The sequence below is a fragment of the Trachemys scripta genome, chromosome 4, assembly GCF_013100865.1.
Source record: "Trachemys scripta elegans isolate TJP31775 chromosome 4, CAS_Tse_1.0, whole genome shotgun sequence".
Lineage (NCBI taxonomy): Eukaryota > Metazoa > Chordata > Testudines > Emydidae > Trachemys > Trachemys scripta.
In genome coordinates, this window is record NC_048301.1 from 73,036,572 (window position 1) to 73,055,107 (window position 18,536).

Consider the following 18,536-nt stretch of genomic DNA (forward strand, 5'->3'; position numbering starts at 1 on the left):
TTGAGGTTGGTTGGTGGCTTGCCCCTCCCAGTTTGCAATGTCCACGTCAGTTTTCTTGAGATATGCTTTCAGTATGTCTTTGTAGCTTTTCCTCTGATCACCACAGGATCTCTCACCATGCGTGAGAGTAGAGGGCTTGTTTTGGAAAGCGAGAGTCAGGCATTCACACACAATGTCCAGCCCAGTGGAGTTGGTGAATGGGCAGATTTGTGAATACTAGTGTGTCATTCATCTTCTCTGCTCCAATGATGGTGGTCTCAACCCCCCTTGGTTGTTGAAGTGGGTAGTCTCTATTCAGGGCTGTCCCTAGCTATTCTGGGGCCCTATGCAGAACCCCCACCCCCAGCAGGGGTGGTGTGGGGTGTGGTGTGGGCCCCAGGCCTCCATGGGGGGACTGGTTTGGGGGGCACAGGGGAACAGCCCCCCAGCACTCACTGGCAGTGCAGTTGGGGCTGGGCCCTGCACTTACCATCACTGGTGAGTGCAGGCCCAGCCCTGCTGCACTCCTTAGGGGCAGGAAGGGGTGGGGCTGGAGCTTTGGGAAGGGCTGGGGCAGGGGCCATGGGGAAGAGGCGGAGCAGGGACTGGAGCAGCACCAGGAAATTTAATGCCCCAAAATTTCTTGGTGCCCTACGCAGCTGTGTACTTTGGGTATGGGTAAGGATGGCCCTGTCTCTATTCTTCCCATGCCACCCTCTCCATGTGGAATACCCTCTAAGACTGTCTGAAAAAGTCACTACACTCATCAAGACCTAAAATAAACTGTGTACTTTGCCTCTCTTCTCCCTTCACATTTATATCTTCTCAGATTGAGAGCTCTTCAAAGCAGGTTCTGTCTTGTATGGACTGCACCTAGCCAACTGTGGGTGCTCTGGCTGCCAGAATACAAATACTGGGGATGACTGGGAGGAGAACAGCACACATTCCCCTCCCCTGACAGCCACGAAGCTTTGCAACAGGCTACTTGAAGACTTTCTGCCCCGACACAGAAAGTCCCTCCAACCGACACCTGACTCACTTGAAATAAGTGAAAACACAGTAAGTAGAGGGTTAAAGACATTTATAAAACAATGTCATATTTACAGACAACCATGAAACCTTCCATATGACAGAAGTCACAATTTCTAAATTCTAAGTGTACAAAGTGCATTTCTTTCCCCTTCTCTCTGCAGCAGAGGACAGGGGTCTCTCCTTCCCCTAATCGCTACAGCTACTAGACTACAGGGGCCCCTCTGGGTAGATTTGGAGACAAACCCCAGCTATGCTGGTTTACTGTGTTATTTCTAAATCCTCTCTAGAAGAGATTAGTCTGGAAAAATAGACACCAAAACAAGGTCAGGGCGGTAACTCACTGTTTGCTTGGAAAACCTGGTCAATAGATTCCACTGGAAAAGGAAATCCGGGGTCAATGCCCTAGTGTTAGTAGGCAGGAAAGATTATTTATCTGCTGTTTAATAAACTCTTGGTTCTGATACAACTGCCCCACCTCCCCATATTGTAAACCTTTCATATGCTCCTGAATCAGTGGATACTTGTAACCCCAGCATCATTTACGAGGGTCCCAGAATTGAACCAAAATCTATTCAAGATGGGAAACTATGGTCTTCCACTGTCACAGTAAGGGAGCAGGTTGTTAGTAGGTGAGGCTATATGTGAATCTAAGCAGCTGTTTTGGCTAGGGGCTATGTCTGTGCCAAGTAGGGGTTTCAGACTGAATAAATATGTAGTGTCAAGAACAGCTACTGGAGACAATTCCTTATGAAGGCTGCAGAAACAGAGGCTCCTCTACTCTATTCCACCCATCATCTGGGGAGGCAGCCTGAGGGCCTGTGAGCACCCTATTGAAACAGAGCATGAAATACAGAACAAGACCAGGGGATGTATGGTTAACAGTCTGTATGTCCTACAAAGCGGTCAGGTTAGAATACAAAGCACTGAATGCAGGTGTTGGGGGAAGGATGCTGTGCAGGGTACATGGCCATAGGGTTACACAATGCAGAAACCAAACACACAGATGCAAATGCACTGCAACCTACAGGAAGGGGAGCTGACATCCACAAAGAATGGGCTATGGAGCCCAAGGAAGACTCGCTTATAGGAGCTGCCCAACAGCCCAGCCTCATTCTAGTGGTATAGTCACTCCACATCAGACACTGCACAGGCTCCACACTGGACATTGCTCACTGTTTGAAAGGGTGGCTTCTTAAGGAAGCAAAAAGTGCAGGAAGGGTAGAGTCCAGAGCCCAGTATGGCCAGAATGGTTTTCCCCACCAGGTGTAGCTTTCTCTGCTACTAAGAGGAGCAAATTTCTGGGAGAAAGCTTCACCTATGATCAAGTCATAGGCTTATTTTCAGAAGAGTCACCCTTCTCTTGAAATTTCCTCTCAAGATGACCCCTAGAGGCAAAAGCCTGCGTTCAACTGCCTATTCTAGGCATCTGCCCCATTTGGAGACTGGCCAGGGTCACGATCAGGCACCAGTATGAATGTTATTTGCTCAATGAATCTTAAAAGGCTCCCTGGTCCAGGGAGGGTGATCATGGTTACTACTGTACTGATGTCCCATTATTACAGCTTCATCCTTTTCCCAATGCCAATACTTTGCTGACTGTCTCATACAGGTGCACATTTCAACATGCTTTGATACTGGAGTTGTTCAAACAGATGCCTCCTTGATGCCTTGGGGAGCACCCTGTTATGCAGACAGGAGAATTGGCCTGTTTTGGGGCAACAGACAATTCACTGCCTGCCATTTAATAGGAAGGGTGAATATTTCTTCTGACATGCAGATGCTGTTCCCTGTAATTAGGCAGCAAATGGACCAGTGCATGAAACAAATGGGAAGGAAAGTTACACCTGGGAGTGAATGGAAAACTCTTCCCCCTTCCAATCTGAGCAGATTCCAGGTTTGGCTGAGAAGAGACAGGTTTAGGTCCCAGGGCTTCTGTATGCCAATGAGCCAAAATGTACTCAAGCACAAGTGATGCAATATCTGTGTGGCAGCCACCAGAATTAAACATTCACACGGACACCCCACATTTTCAGCTGTTGGTCAAAAGTTCTGATCCCTCTGGAAGCAGCACCCCTCCATTGCTGTGGCGAACACTTCAGCACCCCAACTCTTCCCTTGTGATTCTCCCATCTCTGGCTGCAGGAAAAGAAAAAAGAAGCATTTAGGTATCAGTCCTCTTTGCAGAACTCAAGCTAGAACAGAACACACACAGTCAGCTTCTCTCCAACAGCAGTGTCAGGAGCATTTCAAGTGGACTATGAGGAACAGCATCTTGCCCCCACAAAGATGTGCTGCTCTCCCTCCCAGCCTGCAACTTTTGGAGCAGATTGGAACCAGGCTGTCTTCACAGATTATGTGGGACAGCTGGTTCCTGTGAGAAGGGAGCAAAACCCTGCAGAACAGGTTCATAAGTTAAAAGCAATCTGTGTTTGCTAAATTAACTATGCTGCTGCCCTCTGCTGGCCAGCTAAACTAGAACCTTGCCAAGCAATATAGCAACATGAATATAAGACAGGAGACCCACTAGAAGTTACTTGGTAGTATTGTGGGGCCATCAAACCACAGTAAAACAGTTTAGGATTTAAACTGACAGCACTTAAAGTTGGGCACCACCAACTGTCAAGAAACAACTGAGGATGGCCACAGCCCTACAATTATCCCAGAGCAAGATCATGGGGCTACTCACGTTCACAAGTTCTTGCTGGGGATCTCTGAAATGTGCAGACCCGTCACTTTGGCTCGTTTGTACAGCTCTTCAGTGCACAGCTCCTCCACTCCCTCATGTTTACGCTTTGGAGAGGTCTGGCCACAATGCAACAGCCTCTGCACTACAAGAGGGAGAGGAGAGTCACTAACATTTCCTGTGGCTTCTCACATTTACTGCTTTAGACACCTATGTGCCGAGACAGCAGGGAAAAAAGGAGAGCCTACAATGCCAAAGCAACGGGAAGTGCAGCCACAACCTCCCCCCACTTTTTTTTTTGGACACCAATGTTTAACAGACAGGATACTGAATCTCAACAACTCCAGCCCAGGACAATCACTACAGTCTTCCTGCTCTAGTAAAGGGCTAGTTTTATAGAAAAATTATTTCCATCTCCCCACTCCTCCATGTCCTGTGTGTCTAGACAGGTTCCATGGAACTGTTGTACATGATGCCAGAAAGAATCGCTGACTACAGTTCTGTGGGCCTTTTAGGAAGAGCTCTCTTGGGAATTCCCAGCAAATCTAAATGAAAGTGAAGAAGATCTATACTGGGGCAGGCAAAATACAGCCCGTGGGGTGTATCCGGCCCATCTAACATTTCTGTCTGGCCTCCTCTGCCCCCTTGCGATCTGAGTCCAGGCCTCAAAGTCCCGTGGCGCAGCGGGGCGCTCAGGCACGCTGCCTGTCTGCTGTGCCCCTACACCACTCCCAGAAGCGGGCAGCTGCTGCTACCATCTCTGCGCACCCCTGGTGGAGGTGGCTCCGTGCACTGCCCCCAACCCAACACTGTCCTCACAGCTCCCATTGGCCAGAAGCCGGCCAATGGGAGCTGCAGGGGCGGTGCTTGCGGGCAGAGGCAGCGCACAGAGACCCGCTGCCTCCCTCCCTGCAAGGAGTGCGCAGAGACATGCCAGAAGCAGCTGGCCGCAGCTGCTTCCGCGAGCAGCATGGGGGCCATGACATACAGGCAGCCTGCTTGAGCACCCTGCTGCAGCACCCTGCTGCATTGCCGGCCAGGAGCCGCCTGTGGTAAGCGCCTCCTGGCCAGTGCCTGCACCTCACACCCCCTCCTGCACTTCAACACTCTGCACCAGCCCGGAGCTCCCTCCTGCACCCAAAGTCCCTCCCAGGTCCGCTTACCCCCTCCATTAATATAGTAGAAATGTGCAGCTTATGACGACTTACCAAAAATCGTGGAGTGGGCCCCCCCTGCGAAAATTGCCCAACCCTGATCTACACTATTCTACCCCCCACACACCTGTTCCTTGCTGAAGTAACCTTCCAGTTATGGGCTCCAAGTGCCCATTAACTTGTCTAGGTAGTTTACCAACAACTCCTGCTCACCTGTACTGGTGCTGCTGCCCTGGCCTGACATTGGGTCTGTGACTGGACTACTGAGATCTTCCACACAGGAAGGGACGGAGGCCAACAAACCTGGGAAGAGAACGATCACAGACTTCCACTGAGGAACAGGCTCTTGCTTTTCATGGGGAGCTCAGAACGCCCTGGGTGCAAACACCTAGTGGTGCACGTGCTGATGAAAGACAAGCTGGGTTTAAAGCTCAGTTGGTACAGTGCTTGCTGGGGACCCAGGTCCCAGCCCCCCATGATCCCTTCTCATTGGGATCTTATGCATGGGCTTTAGGAGCGAAGCACAGGGTTTCTGGTCCCCAATAGGCTCCTTTCCCAATTTCAGTTACCTGAGAGCTATTGCCAACCTCCACAGCTTGCCATACTGAGGTGCTCATGATCTGCATTCCCAGGGAAAACATGTATCTTTAGAGAAACTTTTGGCAGAAGCCACTTCCTCCTGCAAAGGGCTGGTCAGGCGCACAGCTGCCATTTGCTGTATTGTGAATCCCCCTCCCATCCCAACCATCTTATCTCCTTCAGCTGATACAGGGTTAAAGTGCACAATGAAGCAAGTGTCTCACAGGGTCTTGTACTTACAGAGGCCCCTGTAGCGTGACAGCTGCTGGTAGATCTGTTTCATGCGTTCAATGTTTAGCCGGCTGGTCTCTGCATGGTTCACCATGGGTTTGGGGTAGTCCACTCCAATGATGCACTTGGCTGCCTTCTGCACTGACTCGGGGGCATTCCATGGCTCATAGATGTACCGTGAGGGGAAGCCCTTTAACTTGGGCAAATACCGCCTGCAGCAAATATAAAGAGATGACATATCTTATTCAGAGTACAACCACAAAGAGTTCACAAGTATGGGATAAGCAACAAGTCAGCCACCCAGGCAGGCAGATTGTGCAGCTGTGTCACTGGCATGCTAGGAGGTATGTGGGAAGCACCCACCCATATTACTCACCTCACATAGTCACCACTGGGATCTGTGCGGCGCCCAAAACCCACAGGGCAGTAGCAGTGGAAGAACTGCTGGAAAAAAGCACTGCACGAAAGCCACATCCAGCTGCCGGCGTTCACACTGAAATCTGCATCCAGCAATAGCTCATCAAACACCTGCAGCAATCAGAGGGAAAGATGTTGAGGGAACCAACCTCCAAGGGAAAGACCCAGTAGCAGGGAACACTAGAAGATAGTATCTGAGGCTAAGTATCAGGTTGTCAGGAAACAGATCTTGGTAACTGGAACAGGAGCAGTAATGCAGACACCAGACCATGCTTCCTTACATCTCCATCATTTCCAATGAGAAGCCCTGTCTGGTCAGGTTTTCAGACACTACCGGTTAGCTCCTGCTGCTTTGGACTCTGCTGTACAGTTCTACTGCAAGATTTGGACACCAACCTTAAACCTGGAAGTGTAATGTAAGTATGCAGAATAGAGCAGTTCTGTGCAGCAGAACAATCAAAAGTAAATAAGGGTTTTTGCTTCTAGGCCTCACATTATCCATTCCCCACTCTGAGTGGAAGCAGGAGATTAGTAATAACCCACTGAATTCCTGTCCAATTTGGTTCCTAGGAGTTGCGTATTCCAACTTCAACCGTCTATCAGAGTTTCAGCCCTTCGGGGCAGGGATGCCTCTGCCTCCACTTGGGCTGGGGGCACTTTTTAACAACAGCCCATATTAATCAATGGGTCCCATTTACATTTACTTAGGTAACTGCAGACTATCCCATCATCGCTTTTAGGACTGAATTGAACTAGGCAGAAAAAGCTAGGCTCGTGACCGAAGCAAAGCCAGCTAGATCATCCTCTCTTCCACATTATTCCATGATTGCTAGGACAGTACTGTCATCCCAGCAGAATGTGCCAACAGGATTTCGCGCTCCCCATGCTCTGTTGCCTAATTCTGGAAATGCCCGACTTACCCTGACTCCAGACTCCCAGCTGATCCAGAGGTCACCCCTGGTCAGGAAGCAGGCCACAGCGTGCCTGGCCAGGTGGTGAATCCAGCCTTCTTGTTTCAGTTGGGTCATGATAGCATCAATCCAAGGGAAGCCTGTCTTGCCCTCTGCCCATTTTGCCAAGGCTTCAGGATTCCTGTCCCAGGGGATCTGGATGCAGATTGGGTTCCCCTCCATGCGGTCAAATTTGGGATTGTTGGTGGCTGCCGTATAGAAAAATTCCCGCCAGAGAAGCTGCCCATATAGTGAGAGTGGTGGTGTATTGTTACGCTTCACCTGTAGAAGAGGAGAAGCAAGGGCAAAGAGATATTAGCTTTTCCCAGCTCCTGCACCTGGGCAGCTCAGCTCAACCCTCCTTCTGCCCCATCACTACAGGTAATTCCCACTCAGGGACCAAGACTGCTAGTAACATTTGGAGCTGTGGAGCTATCCTCTGAACAGTCCTTTACCAGAAACCAGACTCACTGGGGCAGAAAGCACCTGTCTTTAATGTAGTCTGATATACTGAAGGAACTGATCCGTCCAGAACAAGAGGACAAGCACTAGAGCCAACCTAGAACTAATGATTATGAGGGCTCAGGCTTGAGAATCCAGATAGCTACTTTTAAAATCTACTAATTAGGTCTACAAGAGTCCCACCATTTTTGTAAGTTTCCCCCAGGAGGGGCAACTATATTTAAAGAGCTGAGCACTGCTTCATAGCCAGAAGAGCGAGAGGCAGGGGGAAGGAGGGAATGTCAATCTACAGCTTCTTGAGTCAGAAACAATGGAATATGACAGAACTGCAAGAGAATTAAACACAACCCCCGTCCTCAGAACCAGCCTGGTCCCTGGATTGCCTGCTCTGGAGGAATCCCCCACCCTCTCATCCCCCTTTTCTCACCTTTTTATACAGCTCCCAGAGGCGGTAGTAGAACAAGCGGCAGGACAAGCAGCCGAAGCGCAGGTAGGGACTGAGCCCAGTGGGGCTCGCCAGCAGCGAGTTAGCGTTCATCCTTGGCCTTTCATAGTTTGCAACCCAAGCCTAGGAGCATTTGGGAAAGAGAATACGTTTCAGAAATGCAGTAGTTCAAGGAGTAGGCTGCTGGGCAGGGACACAACTATCGCCAGTAGGTTCATTAAAGCCCCTTACATTTCTCTGACAGTATCCCTACTGAACTGGCTTCATCCATTTGTTGGAAATGTTTCAAGCTGGATATTCCAGCACTCCCACAGCAGTGAGAGGCACACAAATCACTTCCCGTTTAAAGGGAATTTGATCTAGTCATGCTGATCTGGGAGGCGGCTATTAGCTCTTGTCCACAGCGTAGTCTGGGCCTAGGACCTCCTAAAGGTACATCCTAGTACTTCAGGTACACTGCTACCTCGATATAACGGGACATGATATAACACGAATTCAGATACAACGCAGTAAAGCAGTGCTCCGGGGGGGCGGGGCTGCACACTCCGGTGGATCAAAGCAAGTTCAATATAACGCGGTTTCACCTATAACGCGGTAAGATTTTTTTGGCTCCCGAGGACAGCGTTATATCGAAGTAGAGGTCTACATCCAACTCTGAGCTGCATGAGGAGAGATCTTAACTGTCTCCCTGCATATGCAGCAGGTGACTCCAGGAGGAAAGACTATCATTGAACATGGCAGCCTGCAATTACATAAAGCTGAGATTCAGCACTACCTGCAGAATATTACACTGAAGTTTTATTTCCCCCCAATGCAGCATGCAAGTTGTGAACTGCAAAACTACCATTAAGAAAGGTTAGCATTGAAGAGACAACTCAGTCATTTCTGTCTGAGTAATTTTATCTTGTATTGTTACTAGTAACACCTAATACTCCTGTTCTTATTGTTATTTACTTTGTGTGAAACAATAAAGAGAACAGGGTCAATAGAGAGTGTCTAGATATGCTATACCTTGAGCCACACATTGTAATGGCATATGTCGTATTAACAGTCCTCACATGCTCTGCCTGGGAAAAGCCTGGCTGTTTGCACTTGTCCTGTTAATGCACCTGCACAAATGTCTCTAAGTGAAGATTAAAAAGGAGGTGGAAGGCAGTCTGCAGCCAGCACTGTACTTTGGTAGGAGGCTCTCTTCATCTATGCTATCCCAGAGAGAATGGGGCTCAACACCCTTCATGCTCCAAGGGCACTGCAACACCAGGATTGCTTGGTGAGTGCATTCCACCCCAAGTGCATGTACATCAATGAACTTCCACTTCAGTTTGGGTCGTTTGAAGCCTAGAAGTGGGGAGGGAACATTCCCTATACCCCACAAAGCCTGGGTCCTACAGAGGCATTCCCTTCAACACAGAGCTGTGTCTGCTGCTACAAGCAACAGAAACAAGGGTGACAACCAATGTTAATATTTCTTAGCCAGAGGCCTCAGCATGCAGAAAATATCATTTTCTGAGTTAAAGTGGGTTGGTTACCTTTCTTTCCAAATGCTTATCCAGCCGGGCCAAGGCCTCTGTCTCCCCTCCTTTCCAAACTGCTGGGGCAAGACCATCTGTGGGGAAACCTGAGAGGAACAAAACAGGGTGGTAAGGCTGGAAGCCAACACTATGCAAAGGGCCCAGCAGGGCTCCAGCAGCAACAGTATCAGACTTGAAAAAGATGGCTCCTGAGTTCTCTGAATATTTGGTTTATTGTTGCTGCTCTGATCCTTCTACAGCAAAGCAAGCATGACTGCTCTGACACCCCAGTACGAAGTCTGTCCCCAAATTAAGTTCTCCAATCAGCATTCTTGGGGCACCCCACCATCATTCATACACAAAGCCTATCAATGCAGAGTGGTCATCTACTGCATCCTCTATCAGGCTCAGTATCAATGATAAACAGAACAGCCAGCAGGGGGCATGTTGTATTAATTCAGATAGATTATATGGGTCCAAACAGTTGAAGATATTGACAATTAGAAAAGCTAAGGCATAAAATGAGTTAAATCTAGCAAGGGTCATAAAATGCAACAAAATGAAGTTCTTTAAATGCAGTAAGAGCAAGAGATAGACCAAGCGTAGGTCCTCTACTTAGCAGGGAAGGAGAGCAAACAACTGATGACATCAAGAAAGCTGAAAGGTTTAATGCCTATTTTGCGTCAGTCTTCACTAAAAAGGATTAATGGTGAACAGATAATATTAATTGTGTTGAGTTAACAACAAGGGGAAAGAAACGTAAGCCAGAATAGAGAACAGGTTAAAGAATACTGAGATAAGTTAGATATATTCAAGTTGGCAGGACCTGATGAAATTCATCAAGGTACGTAAGGAACAAGCTGAAGCAATCTCAGAACCATTAGCAATTATCTTTGAGAACTCCTGCCGGATGGGTGAGGTCCCAGAAGACTGGAGAAGGGCAAACAGTTACCTGTCTTTAAAAAGAGGACCTGGGGAATTATAAATCAGTCAGCCTAACTTTGTTATGTGGAAAGATACTGAAACAAATTATTAAACAATCAATTTGTAAGCACCTGGAGGATAACACCATTATAAGGAATAGGTAGCATGAAGTTGTCAAGAACAAATCATGGCAAACTAACCTAATTTCCTTCTTAGACAAGGTTACTTGCTTAGTGGATAGCGGGGAAGCAGTGGATGTGATGTGTCTTATTTTAAGACTTGACAGTCCCAAAAGATATTCTCATAAGCAAAGTAAGGAAATATGGTTTAGATGAAATTATTATCAGGTGGGTTCACAGCTGGTTGAAAGACCATACTCAAAGAGCAGTTATTAATGGTTCACTGTCAAATTGTGAGAGCATATCTAGTGGGATCCCACTGCAGTCCGTTACTATTCAATATTTTCATTAATGACTTAGATAATGGAGTGGAGAGTATGCTTATAAAACACCAAGTTGGGAAGGATTGCAAACACTTTGGAAGACAGGATGAGAATTCACAGCGACCTCTGAGATTGGCCTGAAAGCAACAAAATGACATTCAATAAAGACAAATGCAAAGTACTTCACTTAGGAAGGGAAAAAAATCAAATGCACAACTATAAACTGGAAAAGAATTGGCTAGGTGGTGGTACAGCTGAAAGGAACCTGGGATTACAGTGGAACACAAACTGAATACGAGTCAATGTGATGCTGCTGTGAAAAAGGCTAACATCATTGTTGGGTGTAGTAACAGAAGTGCTACATGTAAGACACAGGAAGTAACTTTCCTGCTCTATTTGGCACTGGTTAGGCCTCAGCTGCAGTACTGTGTCCAATTCTGGGTGTCACACTTTAGGAAAGATGTGGACAAATTGGAAAGACTCCAGAGGAGAGTGACAAAAATGATAAGAGATTTAGAAAACCTGACCTATGAGAAAAGGTTAAGAAACTGGGCACTTTTAGCCTTGAGAAAAGGAGACTGAGTAGGGACCAGATAACAGTCTTGTTAAGGGCTGTTATAAAAGAGGACCGTGATCAATTACTCTCCATGTCCACTGAAGACAGGACAAACAGTAATGGGCTTAATCTGCAGCAAGGGAGATTTAGGTTAGACATTAGGAAAAACTTTCTAACTATAAGGGTAATTAAGCTCTGGACTAGGCTTCCAATGGGGTTGTGGAATCCTTATCATTGGATGTTTTTAAGAACAGGTTGGACAAACACCTGTCAGGGATAGTCTAGCTTTACTCAGTCCTGCCACAGCACACAGGGCTGGACTTGACTTCTCCAAGTCCCTTCCAGCCCTACTGTTCTATGATTTCATAACCCAATCACTCTCCAACATTAAATAATTTTAAACAAGTTTAGGGATTTGTTGTACAGAAACCTCACCCTGCTTAGCACCATGGCAAACACTATTAGAAATCCCTCTAACCGTTTATTAAAGATACAGGGGGGAAAAAAGGAAAAAACAGTTAAAGCATTTGAAATGTAAGTATTGAGTAAGGTTTTCATTTTAACAACATCCCTCGTTCACTTGAGCTGGGTGATTTTCCTTCTAAAAACTCATGTTTGATCGTGTTTTAGATTGTACTAAAGATGGTAATAACTGCCCTTTTGGGGAGATGGACCAGAGCTGCCGCTGTTAAAGTCAGATCCTGTTTTCTAGAAGATTAAACACAAACTTTACACAAAATAAGAGAGAAAAGGACAACAAGGATAGAAAATGCAGCTTCTATATCTCACGTTGACTCTTACTTGCACCCTCACTGCCGGAAAAAACACAAGACACGGCACATAGTCTTATCAGCCACTCCAAGACCTGGCAAAGTTGTACCAGCACTAGGCTGTTTAAGACATTGCATTTAACTGGCTCTTTCTGGTCACAGGCTTACACAAGCATTGCAAAATAGAGTCTTCGCTGGCTAAGCCAGACTCTTGTAAGAGAAAAGGAAGAAGGAGAGAGATAAGAAAGAAGAAAAGAAAGGAAAAGGACAGATGGGGGAGCAGGTGGAGACAGTCTCACATCCCAGCTGGTGTTTGGGATTCAGCTGGAACTGGTGGAAGTGGCTGTGTCATCTGGGTCCCTCCCTCATCAGGGCATCTCTCAGGATCACAATGCCTGGGTGGGAGTAGCAGCCATGATAATGAAACACACTCCAGTAGCCAAATTTTCCTTCCCAAAGTCTCATTCTTTAGGAACCCAAAAGGGAGCGATGGGTGGAACACCCCACCCCCTCATTGTTTAGTCCACCAGTTAGGCCCAATAGCCAATATACCAATTTTGGATTATTAGTTTTCCGGCTCCACACTTTTCTTGTATACCGAGCATGATCTTAGCACAGTTCTTGAGTTGTATCAGTAGGCCTTTTTGTTTGACTAATTCAGTCTGTGTTGCTTTTGCACCTTTTCCGACCAACATTTATTGTTATATGTTAGTGTGACATCTTATGAACTTACACTTTTTACAGTTGAGCTCACAATTAGGGTAAACCTGGAGGCCCAATTATCACAACAGGCATCTCTGCCCTATCAGATTTGCTAATCTATGAAATATCTTCCAGTCAACCCAGAAATATCTCATCACACAGTCTGCAAGTCAAGGGAGACTCTTAGTTTCCCAATCTGGTACTAGTGAAGATACTGGACTAAACAGCATTGAGCACCTACATCATATTAATCCCCAGAACAAGTACAATATGGGCAGCAGCAATGCAGTTTTCCTATACAGCTCCCTACTTACAAAACAATAGGGGAGTTCAGATACATTCATTTTGATCTGAGACTATTCTCAAGAGCCAAATCCCCCATGATTTTCATTCATAAGGGCTTCTGCTGAGTCCTACCAACTTTTCACACAGCCCTCCCACTTCCCAGCCCCTCAATGTCTCACAGTACCCAGATACTACTGGAAAGCTGTCAGCTGCACTGTTATCTCCATATGAACAATACTCCAAATGCAAGCAATAACCTTGCCCTTTGCTTACATTTAGGTTCAGATCCTTGATCTGGGGTTGGGATTTGTGCATCACCCTCTGTCTTGAACATTTTTTGATGCCGTAGAGCCATCAGCAGCTGATGAGACTGAAGCTGACAAGCATGGAACTGTGACACTGGCAGACCAGGTGCCAGCTCATGCCAAGGTCACTAGGCATCACTGAACACTGACAAATTCATAGCTAGAAACCGGCCTGGCTTATCTGAGCATTAGCATTGTTTAAATAGATGTTAAGTTCATAAGAATGTGTTTAGTGGTTAGATTTGATGAAATGTTTGTAGGATGTTGCATGTACTGATCTAACTTACAACATCTGTATCCCTTGGTATAAAGTTATATTGAGTGTTTTCATTGTAACCCTCTAACTGTGTAACTCACAAAACAGGAAAGAAGCATTAATTATTGTAAAGTGCTGGGCCTGCACACAAGGCGGCCCATTGAAACCAAATGAGCCATTTTGAAACATCAAAAGGACAAAGACTATTGATTGCTCCCCCACAACCTATGAAGAGGAGATGGCACAAACAGGGAATACAAATTGCTGACCAGAAATAACTGGATCATTATGCTGCTTGGAATTTGGAGAGGGAAATATTTCTAAGCATAAGCACGGGATTCCCAAGCTGCTAGGCTTGGATTAGCTTTAGAGGACATAAAAAGCTTGCATATCAGAGCATTTTCTATCACCTTTTGGAATCTAAGACTAATTCAGGGATACTCCGACCTCAGTGGTTCAGGAGCCAAATTAGTGATTAAACATTACGCAAAAGAGCCACAGTAGTGGGAATTCATGGTTTCATTTACTATATAAATAATTCTTGGTCTCCTGAATGACCAAGTATTTTATCAACTACAATTGATTAACATAATAAAAGCATCCTGATTGGTTAATAATTATATCAGTGTGTTAATACCATGTGCTGCAAAGAGCCACTTGCAACTCCTGAGCCTCAGTCTCACTGCTGGAGAGAGAGAGAGAGAGTGTGGATTTACCTACTTTAATCGTGTAAATAATATTCCTTTTTCTTAGTTAATAAATTATAGGATTGGCTACAAGTGTTGTCTTTAGTGAGAGATTTATGATGTAATTTACCTGAAATGAGCAACTGGACCGTTGGGCCTGGGAGTAACTTGAGTACTGTTGTGATTTTTTGGTGTAAAGGATCATCTATCACAAAGGCAAGTTTGCCTGGGTGGCAGGATAGACAGTACCCAAGAGGACTGTCTAACTTCATGGTTAAGCTGCTATAACGCTTGAGGAGATATCACTTGTTGCTTGGTTGGTGAAATTTAAGTACAGAACTCTCAACCAATTTGGGTGAGTGTCCTGCTTCTTGACAGTCTGTCCTGAGGTTGGCACTCATGCTTGTGAACTATTCCAGACAGTCTGACAGGAACTATTCATCCATATTTTCTCCTTCCCCTCTACCATCAATTTCTTTCCTCCAAATCAAATCCAAGCACTTACACAGCTTGAAAGCAAACACCGATTCCCTCGACACCAATGGGTACTTAAGGGTGGATGGTAGCAGTTTTAACAAAAACTTTTGTCTGAGTTTCCAAATTAATCCTTTTTAGTCAAAGTAAAGCAAGTGTGATAGTCTCAGCTTAGCAGGATTAACACTTCCATCTCTGTCACAAGCAGCCTGTCAGGGACCAGAATATCAGAGGATGCAGTGGGTCAGGACTGAGCAGCACTGTGAGGGCCTCGGGGCTGAAAAAGTGTGCAAAGGATGGCAGATCACACCTGAGAGGTATCAACAGAGATATGGGAAGGAAGGAAATGAGTTTGCACTAGAATCAAGCATAACACAGACAGATGGACAATCAGTGGCTCATTTTCCCAAATTCCATGGCTCATTCTGTGTGCTACTCCCAAGGCTATAGCCTGCCCAGGTCAGATGAAAACAGTGAAACCATTTTGGAAGCATTCCTGCCAGAAGAAACATTCTTGTTTGGTTGGTAGTTAAGCCCCCTCAACCCTGGACACATACCCAGCTCCTCCAGAGATGGGACTCCATACGTGTCATCATGATTCTCCTGGATCTCAGACTTGCACTTCTCCATCTGCTGGCTTGTTATGCTGCTCACTGGCTTTCTGGGAAGCTCCATGCGACTAATGATGGTCTGGAAACGCTTGTACGTGAGAGGTGGTTTGTGGCCATTCAGCTCGATTATTCTAGAGACACAGGCCCAGGAGACAGAGTTAGAAAACAGCTTAATTCTCATGGGAGGTGTGGGGAAGAATACTCAAGCATTAGCCCCCTTGGACCCAGGGACACTTTTCTCTGGATAGAGAAATCCCAGACAGACTCACCCTCCTCCATTTGGATCCGTCCCTTCAACTAGGGAAAGAAATATCAGGCTAACCCCATTTCCAGGAAAAGACACCTCAGCCTGCACCAATCCCCAAGCCATGGCCTGCTCCCAGAAAAACCCAAGCCTGAGACAATCTGTGCCCCCCCTCTCCCAGTGAGAAACCCAACCTACAACTGTCACCCTCTTTTCTATTGCTTCCCCAGATGACAAATCCTAGTTTACTTGTCCAACCACTCACTCTCTAGATCAGCAAAATCCAAGCTTCCATCATTTCATGTGCTCCCCACCCATTGTTGAGAAATCCCAGCCTGCATCCGGCCCCCTCACTGCAATAGAGAAATCCCAGCCTGTGCTTGTTCCTGTTTCCTCCACACTAAAAAAATCCCAGTCCATCTGTCACTCTCCCCTCCTCTACCCCCTCAGAGGAGAGAAATCCCAGTGTGCCTCACTCCTCTCCTGGGAGTAGAAAAATCCCCATCCCTCCCTCACTCCATACGATTGCAAGCAATACTGCCACATACTGAATATGCCATTTACTTTTTAGTGTTCAAACCAGGAGCACAGGCTGCAAGGTAGCCACAGCTCCCTTCTACCTTCTTAAGTGCCCACAACCTGCCCAAGTCTCTACTGGGGAATAAAATGTGATGCGTCCCAGAAAAGCTGTCTCTCGCCCCTGGGGAACAGAGCTAAAAAGAATTTGAAGACTGCGTGGCAGAGCCTCCATGAGTAGAAACAAGGGCAGTGCTGAGGGAAAATGTCTGGGCACAGTGCCAGGAGCAAAAGAGTTAACAGGAAAACAGGGAGAGCTCAGAGTGTCAGGTTTATATAAGGCTGAAACAGCCAAGCCAGCACTCCTGCAGGAGCACTTGCAATGGCTGCTACCCTCCCCATCCTGACAGTCAACAACTTATGCAAGGAGTGAGCTGGGAGCCTAGTGTTTCAGGCGATGCCACGTGCCCTCCTCCTCTTCTCCCCCTCCCCCCATCAGCTGCACGTGTAGAAGGGAGGAGCTCCATGCTAGCCTGGAGCCTTCACAGAGCAGCTGGTCACATGTGATACTGTGTGACAGGTCTTCCCAGCTCTATACAGCAGCCAGAAGGCAGGAAGCTGCTCCCTAATAAATCTATCATAGCTGCTGCTTGGATCTAGGTCATAAATGCCAGGATCTCTCAGGCATACTGGGGGAGGGACAGAGCCTTTTAAAAGGCGGAGCATGGTCATGTTAAAGATATTCAACTGACTCCCACCACATTCCTTCTTATTTCTTCACGTAGATAAGAAAGGTAAGATACAGGGTAGGAAACACTGAAAAGGAGGAAGCTTTTGCCGGTATATAGCAAAGTCACCCAAACAAGCCCTGTGCAGCTTGAAGGAAGCTGTTTGCTTCCCTGCATTCTTCAAAAAGTAATTCAGAAATTTCCACCCTTATGAATACACCCTAATCCCCTACAGTCTTCCCCACTTTTTGCACTATGCCACTTTCCAGTGTGGAGTTCCAGGGGGCAAGAGGCAGGAGAGAAAGAAACCTGAGACCTTCATATCTGTCCCTCCAATATGTACTGAGACGCTTCTTACAACATCTACATCACTGATGTAATGGGAGCACGAGGCCTTGACAAGTACAGCAACTGCTCCTTCAACAGGTTTGTGCCAGAGTGTGACAATCTGATAGTGCTGTGCAAGTTTTCCCTCTTCTCCAATCCTGCTCTACAGAGGCACCTCATCCATGCCTTGCCACACTACCCAGTCCTCTTCCATATATGTGCTGATGCACAAATGCACCTTGATCATGACAGTAGCAATCCCCTAGTCACAGGATCTGCCTTGAACAGAAACTGCAATTTGGATCAAACTGTGGCTTTTGCGATGAGCCCTCCTTTCACTAGGATAAAAACAAGGATGAAAACCTTCTGTGCCTTCTCATCTCCCAACCAAGCAAGTTATTGGGGCAGGCTTAGGAACAGAAGCCTTCCTAAATGATGGGGCATGGATGTTATCTTGTACATATTTTTACAGCACCTAGAACAAAGGCTAAGGCCTCCAGAGGCTATTAGTGTCTGGCAGTCCCTTCTCCATAGTGCTACTTTGCCTCAGGGAGGACGGCAATCTAGGCATGAACAAGCACATTTATGAGAATTCATTGAGTGGGTTACCACAGGCAGTTTTTGGTAGCCAATGCAAGGGCTTTCACAGATCTCTCTTTACAGCAGCAGATTCGAGGACTATAGCCTGCCCCATAGACTTTACCTTCCGAGTCAGTCAATCACCTGCAAAAGCCATTCTGCTGGGTTCACCACAGCCCCTTCTTCAGTGGCATCATTCCACTGGCTGGCTTGTACATAGGAACCCTTCTTGTGTATGATGAAAAAAGACATGTTCACGCATTTCCTATTTGTGAGGGCGTCCTCAGCCAACACTTGAGGATCATGCTGCTCAACTGGCAACACAGGTTTGGATAGGTTGACAATCTGAGACTACTTGGGCAAATGAACCTGTCTACTGTTCAGTCTTCCCATGTCAGTTTATTCAACTACTGTGATACAAATACTGGATGAGCTCTCTAAAGTGTGGACTGTGCATTATTTGTATGTACAGTGCCTAGTACAATGGGACCCTAACTGGGTTTCTTCAGGTTCAGACAGGAACTGGAAAGTAACTGCAATGTACAGACAGCCAGTGTACAAAGGACAGACTATTCCACTCCTCCAGACAGCACCAGGGAAAACATTATATAAGAATATCAAAGGTTCAGAGGCGCCTTGAGCAATCTGTACGTACCTACATAGGAAGAAGATATCTGATACTAGAGGG

The 18,536-nt window shown here is 46.6% G+C and overlaps 1 protein-coding gene across 4 annotated transcripts in view; it reads right to left on the bottom strand.

Annotated features, from left to right (window-relative positions):
* Positions 1-1,043: 1,043 nt before the first annotated feature.
* CRY2 (cryptochrome circadian regulator 2) overlaps positions 1,044-18,536 on the bottom strand; it is a 31,188-nt gene continuing 13,695 nt past the window's right edge. The window contains exons 4-12 of one of the 4 annotated variants that reach the window (XM_034769567.1): positions 15,401-15,585; positions 9,462-9,550; positions 7,915-8,055; positions 6,996-7,307; positions 6,035-6,186; positions 5,668-5,870; positions 5,062-5,151; positions 3,698-3,839; positions 1,044-3,147 (exon numbers count right to left, since the gene is read on the bottom strand). In XM_034769567.1, coding sequence (XP_034625458.1) covers positions 3,700-3,839; positions 5,062-5,151; positions 5,668-5,870; positions 6,035-6,186; positions 6,996-7,307; positions 7,915-8,055; positions 9,462-9,550; positions 15,401-15,585 — 1,312 coding nt within the window. In that variant the 3' untranslated portion in view covers positions 1,044-3,147; positions 3,698-3,699. The remainder of the gene's footprint in view (positions 3,148-3,697; positions 3,840-5,061; positions 5,152-5,667; positions 5,871-6,034; positions 6,187-6,995; positions 7,308-7,914; positions 8,056-9,461; positions 9,551-15,400; positions 15,586-18,536) is intronic. The other 3 variants (XM_034769568.1, XM_034769569.1, XM_034769570.1) reach the window with 3 other exon arrangements.